The sequence below is a fragment of the Felis catus genome, chromosome C2, assembly GCF_018350175.1.
Source record: "Felis catus isolate Fca126 chromosome C2, F.catus_Fca126_mat1.0, whole genome shotgun sequence".
In the NCBI taxonomy this organism is placed as follows: Eukaryota; Metazoa; Chordata; class Mammalia; order Carnivora; family Felidae; genus Felis; species Felis catus.
In genome coordinates, this window is record NC_058376.1 from 106,042,222 (window position 1) to 106,053,687 (window position 11,466).

At 37.2% G+C, this 11,466-nt stretch overlaps 1 protein-coding gene across 1 annotated transcript in view; it reads right to left on the minus strand.

Moving 5' to 3' along the window:
• Positions 1–11,466, minus strand: part of GFM1 (G elongation factor mitochondrial 1) — a 45,957-nt gene that overhangs the window by 1,985 nt on the left and 32,506 nt on the right. Inside the window, exons 14-16 of the mRNA XM_003991950.5 lie at positions 7,772–7,934; positions 5,735–5,879; positions 233–393 (exon numbers count right to left, since the gene is read on the minus strand). Coding sequence (XP_003991999.2) covers positions 233–393; positions 5,735–5,879; positions 7,772–7,934 — 469 coding nt within the window. The remainder of the gene's footprint in view (positions 1–232; positions 394–5,734; positions 5,880–7,771; positions 7,935–11,466) is intronic.

Here is an 11,466-nt window from a genome sequence, read left to right on the forward strand (position 1 = left end):
TGTAAGAAAACGACATATTCATAAAGGCACACATAAATCTTATTTTTAGCTTAGCAACTTAAGAGTTGCTCTAATAGCAAATTATAAAAATCGCCACACATATCTAAGCCACAAATACAACACTCAAGTAACCAGGATAATGTGTCAATTTGCTCTACACTGTCCAAAAACAAACTTTCATTTCCTTCTGTGGTTACTAAAAGCAAGATTGTCAGTGACCAATAGTACTTACCTCTGCATACAGCGTGAAATAGTCCTCAATCCCATCTTGTCCTGTGATTACCCCATGGCGCTTGTTAATTCCCGCAATCACTGGTCCCTGAAATTCATTTGGGGCTATGACTTCCACAGACATAATAGGTTCAAGAATACATAATGTTGCATTTGCCAAAGCTGGATTAAAAAAAAATTTACAAATTAGTTTATTAATCTTTAGACAAATGGTAACTCTTTTCTACTAGATATACAAAAAGGAAATAGAGGATGTCCTCCAAAGGTATACACGAGTGACGAGGTTAAAATATTTGACCTGGACTTTTTTCTAGTAGCAGTAATAGTCCCTCTCCTAAACAGAAATTCCAATAAGATAATACATAATTATAGTACTAATATTTCTATTACTTTATTTTCATCCTTAAACATTACTAAGCTGCAGAGAATAATATAAAAGAGGTCTTCACATAACATTCAATCAAGTCCTTTACATCTAAATTATCCAGTTGAGGGTTACTTATTTTCTCCCTCTGAATACTTTCAGGAATAAAGACAACTAACTGTTAAGTCTTTGACCAGATAAACTGATTCTTTATGGTTGGTCCCTAGAAGATGATTATTTTTATCATCAAATAACTTTTATCATATATTTGGAGAAAATTATCAAGTCACACCTGAGATCTGTCTTTCCTTTTCTAAACAATTTCAACATGTTATTGAGAATCAGAAGACCAGGGTTCTAGTTTCTGCCCTACCCCTAATAAGTTATATGCCCCTCATAAGTTTCTGCCCTGCCCCTAATAAGAAACCAGGCCTCAAGTTTCTTCACCTGCAAAATAAAGACCCTGGATGCTAAGAGACATTGAAGCATTAAAATGTGTATGTCCAATGTGTGTGTCCAGGCTGCTTTTTTATCCCCCTTAATATGTAACCAGAATACCTCTTACTGTGACAAATGCTGACTGAGGTTTAACTGTAACAATGTGAAGAGAACAGAATAAAACTTCAAACATTCATATTTAAATTTAATGTTATGACAGTATGGAGTATTACTTCAGCCTTAGACTGGATGAATTATCTCTAAATAAAAACTTTAAGCAAAACACAGAAAAGATGTCAAAATATTTTAAGATAATCATAGTTTTCCCAGCATTAATTTGTTTATAATTAATTAGCAATCATTCTTGTATATTAATTAAAGCACTTCTCCTAAAGACACTCTTAGCTTAAGTGCAATAACTATAAGGAAGGCAATTTAATATACTTGGATCTCTTTGAAATATTTTCTAATTCAAATCAAAGCTCAGACCTACCTTTGACTAATTAGTCCTAATTAGTGAATTTTGTTCTAAAAAAGAGAAATAACTGAACTTTGCAGACTCCTAAGCTCTATCATCTAAGCCCCGGAGAACCCTATACAGACATCTAAAACAGCAGACTAACAATTCTATGCAGTAGAAACAGCTCTATTTCTCATGACGTCTTGGGTTCTCACAACAGTAGAGCTTCCTTGGCTCTAAATAAATGCAATTAATGCAGAAAAAGGCACCCAGGAAGATGTGTGTAGACAAGATTTAGTACACACTATCTAGTATTTTCCATAGGTGAGTAACATGAAAGAGCTAGATTGTGAAAGGGTCAGTTTTAAAGGGAAGGAAGGGCTAAGTACACAGTGCCCATACTTAATTGTTGAGGATGTCCTGTCCAGTTCTCAGTTTCATATTCTCACATCCTGCTTTTCTCCTTTTACACCCTTCTTCCTCCCTCAATTCACTGGCTGACTCACTTCCAAAGAATCTTGCCCTTACTCACGCCTTCTTCTAACCCCCCTGTGACAACACTCCAGAGATAATTCACCCTGCTATATTCAATAGTCACATGGCAGCCAACTCCTAAAAGCATTTTTTTCTTCAAGCAGATCCATGTATGTGGTCTACGGCTTTTTACGATACAAGTAAAGATACCAGTATCAGCGTGGGAACTTTTAAGCCTGAAGTGGTGGGCAGGGGGGATATTATTTTTATTTCAGCCCACCAGGAATAACACTGATAACACCAGGCCAGATTCTGAAGAAGCCATATGAGGCGGTAGTCAAAGGCTAGGACTTTTGTCTGGGGTTTAACTCTCAGCTCCGCCACTATCATGTAACCTTGAGCCATTCAATTAACTGCTCTGCGTCCCAGGTTTTCTCAACTGTAAGGTCATTGTGAACATTAAGATATGATCAGCATAAGACATAGCACATAAGTGATCGATACATGTTATTATGACCACTTGAGGCAAGAAGCGGGGGAACGGGTGGCATGTCACAGTACTAAGTCAAAGGTAACATGAAGGAAAGAGTGATTAGCATTCACTGCCCAAGGCTGCATGCTCAAGTGTTTTCAAATACATTCTTATATTTAATTTTACATTCTTTCGTTTAATACTGTGGAATTACTATCTCCAAGCAGCCTGGGGGAAGTTCCAACGACTTGCACATCTCCACACGGTAAATGTGGCGCAGAGCTGGGATTTAAACTCAAAGCCCATCACATAATGGGGCAGGAGATCAAAGAAAGAGGACTGTCAAGTTAAATGAGCTAACCCTTATTTCCAGGCTTTTATTTCTCTTGTAGATTGCCACAAGTGTGATGTTTCTGGGGAGACCAAGCATAGTTCTTTTTCTAAAACCTGGCCACAGAAAATGATGGCAATGGTCACACCTGTGGCCAAGCAGAAGCTCCAATTGTATATTTCAGTTTTAGTTACATCACTGATTAATCTCCGGGACAAAGTTTAAACTGTGACTCAACACAGTTCCAATTTTCATTTTTTTAAATGAAAACATACCTGAGAATTTGAATTATTTTTCTTCCAATTTTGATAATAGAGAATAGCTCATAAGCCTCAGCTACCCTGATACGGGGCTCATTTATTAACGTTTTCACCCCCAAACTCTCATATGGCATTCAACAGAGGAATATGAATGAAAAGCTGATTTTCTTACTGAACTAAGAACTTCCTTTTACCCTCATACATTTTTGTCTTTTAGTCATGGGTGATTAAGTAACAGATGGGGAAACAGCAAAGTAATTTTCATGCCAGTATCCTGCTTATTTACACATTTACCTGGCAAAAAACAAAATTCCCAATTACCATCTAGTGCACACCCACCAGGCAGTTAATCACACTTAAATAATTAAAAAAGCAAATGGCACATATTCAACTGTTTAGTTAATATTCACATACAGACTGTTTTCATGGATATGTATGTGTATACAATGGGCATATATATCTAAATTTAATTATATTTCATACAGGAGCAATTAAAAAAGATGATAAGGCTAGTTGTTAACTGACAACCATACCAATTATCTGGCTTTGGGTAAATTCTATCTTCAGGAAAGCTACCAATTTCCAGTCAAGAACCAGCATAGAACAATTGGTGATTTCTAACTTAACTATAGTTGTAGAATGTATCACAATATATATGTATATCAAATCATCATGTGTACACTTAAAATATCTTACAATTTTGTCAGTTATACTGCAACAAAGCTGAAAAAAGTACATAAAGTGATTATAACTAATTTGTCTATCTTAATATATATTAAAGTGATAAACATCCTAGAGGGGAAGAGATAGGTGTTTTGTTTTTTTTTTTTAATTTTTTTTTTTTAACATTTATTTTTGAGACAGAGAGAGACAGAGCATGAACGGGGGAGGGTCAGAGAGAGGGAGACACAGAATCTGAAACAGGCTCCAGGCTCTGAGCTGTCAGCACAGAGCCCGATGCGGGGCTCGAACTCACGAACTGTGAGATCGTGACCTGAGCAGAAGTCGGATGCTTAACCGACTCAGCCACCCAGGCGCCCCAAGAGATAGGTGTTTTAATGTGAATCAGGCCTAACAAAATCTTATTTTCTTTGTGACTTAATTTCCCATTTTCCTATCAACACAATCTTTAGATTATGACAAGATTTCCAAACCACAGATTTTGACTGCATTTTTAATAAAGAAAATGAAGGATTTTCTCTCCTATTCACAAGTGAAAAACGAAAACACAAATTATGAATGGCTTCCACTGGTTTAAGTAATATAAGGAATTAGAGCCTGGTCAAGAAATGAGCGACCTTCTCCAACCACTGCCCCACACCTGATCATAGATGCAAATGGAAGAACAACATGAAATCAAAGTCCAAAATTCATACAGAATCAATAAAACTGTGATTTATAGAATGCTTAAAAAATGTGCTATGATTTATCTGATTTTCCACTGTCCATTTTGATACTCTTTGATAAAAATATTTCTGAGATGTTTTGTGAATCATAATATAATTGCCCTGTGTTAAGACACTTATGGACATTATTAATAATGAATACAGAAGAGATGACAAAGAGAATAAACTTTCTGGGTTCAAGATACAAGTTTCAAGTTCCTTTGTTGAATAACCCTGATGTGAAATTGCTGTGTTACTTGCTTTTCTCTTTTAAAAGCAATGGATCAGGGGCGCCTGGGTGGCTCAGTCAGTTGAGTGTCTGACTTCGGCTTAGGTCATGATCTCATGGTTTGTGAGTTCGAGCCCCGTGTCAGGCTCTATGCTGAGCGCTCAGAGCCTGGAGCCTGCTTCCAATTCTGAATCTCCCTCTCTCTCTACCCCTTACCCACTTGCACTCTCTCTCTCAAAAATAAACAAACATGAAAAAAAAAAAAAGCAATGGATCAGATATATTTGCCATTGTTTAAGTTTCTGGTTCATCAGGGTTTTAATACACCTTTATTCTGTGCGAGAAAGGGTCACAATGTTAGCAGTTTTGCACAAGGTCTGCACTGTAAAGTTTACCGAGTTCTTTGAAAATACTTTGCCATCCTCAAAATACCTAAAAGCCTACAATATCATACATAAGAAAATTACTTATAAATTCTGGAATTCCTGACATCTAAATAAGTCACTTAAAAATAGCATGACTGTAATGTTTCTATAAAATATTTCTTAGAATTCCGATCATTTCTATTTTCCCTATTAAAAACAGAACTTAGGGGCGCCTGGGTGGCTCAGTCAGTTGAGCGGCCGACTTCGGCTCAGGTCATGATCTCACGGTCCGTGAGTTCGAGCCCTGCATCGGGCTCTGTGCTGACAGCTCAGAGCCTGGAGCCTGTTTCAGATTCTGTGTCTCCCTCTCTCTGACCCTCCCCCGTTCATGCTCTGTCTCTCTCTGTCTCAAAAATAAATAAACGTTAAAAAAAAAAAAAAAAAACAGAACTTACAGATTATCTATAAATTTTAAGCAGACAAAAATTACTAGATAATTTATGAGAACAAGGTAGGCTTTTAATTTTGTAAGAAAGAGAACACAGCAACCTGTCCTCGCTTTGGTTCTATAAATATATGCCCAGAACCTGCCATGTTCCCTGGTGGGTTGCCTAGTGCTCTGGGGGGACAAGACTGAAACAGAAGGCAGGGCTGCCCTCTGAGGCTCTGATGGTCTATCAGGGAAAACAGACACAGTTTGGAACAAGTGCCAGGACTCAGAATACCTTGTTTGAGAGCACCTTCTCCTGCGCGGATGAAAGAGATTTCATTGGAATCAACCATGTGATGTGCCCCATCTTGCAGAACAAACCGGAGCCCAGAGAGCTTGTGACCAGAAAGGGGGCCTTTCTCACAGGCATCCAAAAACCCCTGTTAATGAATGAACACAACCTCTGGAGTGAATGGATTTCACTTGCAGATGAATTACCAAGAATACCCAAACATTTTACTGTTTAGAAGTTAAGCATTTTTATGAATACTACATTTCATCCCTCAAGAAAAAAAGAGAAGTTTTAAAAAGTTCAACACCTTAACTATTTAAGTTTTATCACTGTGGCATCTAGATGAACAATATCTTGGAAAAGCATATCATTTAAAGGTGTGAGCTGTTTTAAAAATGATGCTGAGTGCTAACCCTTACCATCTTCAGGAATTGCATACCTGTCATAACCCATCATACAGACAGCCTGCTCTTAACCTTAAAAGGAGGAAACAGAGGAAAGGCAAGTAAGAGTACCTCCATCAAAACTGGCATTGGCTCAACAGCTATGACCTGAGCTCTGACCAGACACCCATCCCTGTTGCGCCTCATTGGCAGATCATACATTATAGCTTTAGCATTATATATGTCAGTAAGAATCAGAATTCAAAAGTAATTTTATTTTTCCTAATGCAGTTCTTTTTTTAAAATAAACAGCCTCACTGAGGTATGACTGATAAATAATAAACTAAACATATTTTAAAGGTGTAATTTGATAAGCTTGCAATTCTTTTTCAGTCATTTCACCTAAATATTTGCAGAGCTCCCTCAATTCAAGTTAGTTTTTCTTGACAAACAATCACATGGCTGCACATGCAATACAATGTATTTACGACACTGCAAGACTGTACACTCTGTATGTTGGAAAAAATATAAGCTCTCCTTCACCTACATTAATCTTGGAGAATAGAAGACAACTTAAAAGTATGAGAATGACGAAATACTGTCTTGAAATTAAGTATAATGAATGAAATACACTGATCCCCCCCCAAAAATGCTTCCTCCACTAAAGCCAAAATTAAAATCTATTAGTAAATATTTCTAAGTTAAAAGGGTAAATGAAAACCTAAAAATCTCAATCTATGAGAACAGATAGTTGCTGAAGGTTTACAACAGTCTTAAAGCCTGTGACCTGGTAAGCCAACAAAGCACTAACCCCTTGTATGTGCAAAGCACTTGGCAATTTACAAAGAGATGTCATAGAGTATTATCTGGTCCTCAAGTTTGTGAGGGATTGAGGTTTAAGTATTTTATTTACTCTCAGTTGAAGAAACTGCCTCTGAACACCATGATTTACCAAAGATGACATTAATAAGTAGCAGAGATGACAGGAGAACCGAGATGTTGGGAATCTTAATTATTGATTATAATTAATGAGGTAGGTTCAATTTATCAAAAGAAATATAATAACTGGGGCGCCTGGGTGGCGCAGTCGGTTAAGCGTCCGACTTCAGCCAGGTCACGATCTCGCGGTCCGTGAGTTCGAGCCCCGCGTCGGGCTCTGGGCTGATGGCTCAGAGCCTGGAGCCTGTTTCCGATTCTGTGTCTCCCTCTCTCTCTGCCCCTCCCCCGTTCATGCTCTGTCTCTCTCTGTCCCAAAAATAAATAAAAACGTTGAAAAAAAAAATTAAAAAAAAAAAAGAAACATAATAACTATGATTAAGAAACAATGACTTCCCCCACATTGTCATAGCATATATTTATAGCTCTTGAACTTAATGAATTGAAGATTCTAAATCAGATGGAAAGCTTAACAATCAGATAAAGAAGCAGGACTGTAACTAAAATGAACTATGGGAGACAATGTGATAGAAATATGATTTGAGGGGTGCCTGGCTGGCTCAGTCCGAAGAGAATGCAACTCTTGATCTCGGGGTTGTGAGTTCAAGCCCCACGCTGGGTGCAGAGATTACATAAATAAAACTTTTAAAAAATATATGATTTCATACCTTTATTAATAAGCTTGTTGAAAAAAATGTAAGAAAGTTGTTTTTGTTTTTACCTTTTCTACTGCAGGCACAAACTGCTTTGGAATGTTTGCCCCGAATGTTTCATCTGAAAATTCCAACTTAGTGTAGTTCTCTGGGTCCAGAGGCTCCAGTACACCTATCACTTTTCCAAACTGGCCTGCACCACCAGATTGTTTTTTATGTGTAAATTCAAACCTGAAAGTGATTTAGGAGGAAAAAAAAATTTAAGACAGCATTATGTAATTGCCAAAACGAAATAACTCCTACTGGTTTAAATGAAAAACCGCATTTCACCATTTTTACTTCTTCCCTTGAACATAATGACCTTGCCATAAAACTTCATTACAAAATTTATTTAAAAAGTCATTCTTTCCTGGGGTGCCTAGGCGGCTCAGTCGGTTGGGTGTCCGACTTCACCTCAGGTCATGATCTCACAGTTTATGAGTTTGAGCCCCTCCTTGGGCTCTGTGCTGACAGCTCGGAGCCTGAAGCCTGCTTTGGATTCTGTGTCTCACTTTCTATCTGCCCCTCCTCCACTCACACTGTGTCTCTCTGTCTCTCTCAAAAATAAAATAAATTGGAAGAAAAGTTCTCTTTCCTGTTTTTACTTGGAGTAAGTACGGTGGCATACAACACCAAAGTAATTCATGGGTTTAATTATGCCAATTCTTTACTTCATAAGTAGGAAAGTAAAAGTATTAAAAGTCCATCTAAGGTTCTTGTTCTTGTAACCTACATTCCAAAGAACTCACCCTCTTCTTTTGGAATGCCTCCCTTCCCTGGGACACAGTGTTTTCTTCTTAAATCTCCGCAACTGAAAACAGTCACTTGAAAATAGGAGCTGTGCAGTTAATTTAATCAGATGGTTTCTATTTGTGTTTACTACTTGGAAGTTATGGAGTGACAGAACACCAGAGAAGAGAGTTGCAGATGGATTAACACCCAAAAAGAATAATGGCAAAATAATGACCAACATTAAGTAAGTCATTTAAAGAGACACATACATAGACAGCTCAGTGTTTACTTCAAACCACTAATGATGACGTAAAAAGAATATGCACTTTGTATGCATATTAAACATTTGTAAACATACACTATTTCACTGGAAAAAAAAAATGTCATGAGTATCTACTGTCTGCAGGGCATTTCTTCCTTTAAAATGAAACCTTCCTAGGGGCACCCGGGTGGCTCAGTCGGCTGGGCGGTCGACTTCGGCTCACAGGTCATGATCTCACGGTTCATGGGTTTGAGCCCCCCATCAGGCTCTGTGCTGCTGGCTGGGAGCCTGGAGCCTGCTTCGGATTCTCGTGTGTGTGTCTCTCTCTGCCCCTCCCCTGCTCGCTCTCTCAAAAAAATGAATAAACGTTAAAAAAAAAATTTTTTTTAAATGAAACCTTCCTCAAGACCCTAAGATGGAGGAGGCCAGCTGCTATCAAAATTATCTCAGATAACTGCAGGTAAATGGACATTAATGAGTGTATTACATACAGATCTGTGAGTGGTTTGGGAGAAGTAAATGTTAATTTTGGTAGGAGATGCCAGCTTGGAATACGCAGATTTCATTAAAAGCCTAAGTGTGAATGTGCCTGATAAACTGCCTTTTTATAATATTCCAGCTGCCAAGAGCTTCAGGATGGGCTGTGAAAAACAAAATGCTGAAAGGTTAATTTTCCTGGGAGGGAAAAAACCATTTTTCAGAACTAAGAGAACAGAAGCAGAAGAGAAACAGCTTCAAAGCACCACAGAATTACTGAAGGGATTCCAAAACCATGGTCCACTGACAAATTCTTGCGTATGCACAAGTTCTCTCAGACATTTAAAATTTTGTTTTCAACTTGACATAATAATATAACATCTGTACAAATATATTCTCGACCTGTGCTATCTATAGGTTAATCACTAACCAGGGATGCTTACATTTAAATTAAAATTTTTTAAAAATTAAAAATCCAGTTCCTCAGTTGTACTAGTCACATTTTAAGTGGTAAACAAATGTGGGAAATGGCTACTGTCCAGGGCAGCACAGACAGAACATTTCCATCACTGCATGAAGTTCTATTGGACGGCACTGCTCTGAAGGACCAGTTCACAAACAAGTAATCTATGCAGTTGCAGGGACCGTGTCTGATCGTAACTAAGCAGATGCCAAATAATGGAACATGTAGGTACCAGGCTGTGCTAAGCAGTTTTTATGGACTGTTTTATTGACTCTTCACCACAAACTATGACGTGTGTACAATTTCTATCACCATTTTACAGATGAAAAGCCTGTGGTCAGAGAAGCTAAACAACTTGCCCAACAGGATACGGCTATTAAGCAGCAGAGCCAGGATTTGCACCAAAACCAATACCCTTAATCAAACATTTTCCTAGAAGGCTAACAAGAATATAAACTTATGTAACCTGCAAATGATGCATTCACTTCAAAAGGTATTAGAGGCTGGTACACTAAGACAGACTTTATAATAGCTCAAAAAAGAAGTGAGAGAACTAAGACATCACTTGGTAGGCAGCTAATAGGCCTGCTGAAGGTAAAAGAACCCATACCTGCCATCAGACCACTAGCATGCTGTGAAAGGCAATTTAGTTTTGGCAAAACGTCATCTCTCACGATAAAATTAATGTTAATTAGAACTGTGTTGGTTTTATCTCTATTTTGTAGATTTATTTTGATTTTATTGTTGTACTAAGGTTGCAAGCCATAGACATTTTTACTTAGTTTTATGTTCATGTAGTTATATAAAATTATAATAATTTACCTGATTCCGGAGGGCCACAATGATTGTTACTTTAAAGGTAGCCCATACATTATTCAAATCTGAGGATAACAGACTTTTGACTAACCATTCACAAAGCTTTAGTAAATAAGATTTGAAGGACTCAAATATAGGAGTGAGAGTCTCTTAATGCAGTTTATTTAACATCCAGGTAAATAAATGTTTTATTTAAATGATTTTAGTAATGTTAAAACATTTTAAAGTGATAGTTTAAAGTTAAGTTTTAAAGTAATAATTATACTTACAAAAGAACATAAATTAGCATGTGTGCTGTTAGTAAATGTCTAATATGTCACAACTTACATAATTAGCTTTGACCTGCAGAGATGGTAACCATACTCATGAAGCTTCAAATGGTGACTTTATCTAGGAAACTCACATATTGTATTTCTCACAACTCTAACAGGTAATAGCCAGAAGATGTTAACTAGCAATTGTGAAACTAAAAATGTTATCAGCAACAAGCTCTTTCAGTATCATCAGAATGTACTCAGCCTTTCTTTCCTGGACATTATCATAGAAACACATGATTCAAACAATTCACACACACACACACCCCACCCCCACACACATAATGAAAACCTAAGACGTTGACTGATAGATGAATGACTCACCTCCTCACCCCCCAAAAAGTAAAACAACCTTCAATTTTTTTGAGAAAAAGCCTTAAGAGGAGAAACTAACCCTTCATCCCCTACTTACTTGACAGCTATTGGCTAATATAACTAGAAAAGACAGAAATGCCTCACTCCTTACGTTTTTAAATATATACTTACTCCAAATAAGGACTTTATTAGTAAATTAAAGAGGGTATTTCAGGAAGACAATACATTACAAATACATTTTTAAACTTATTTTTAAAAGTGCCACAACACATATGATTACCCAAAGAATCTTCAAAAATCTATTTTGAGGAAAAAAAGCAAAGAATCTTTATTTCCAAGCCAACA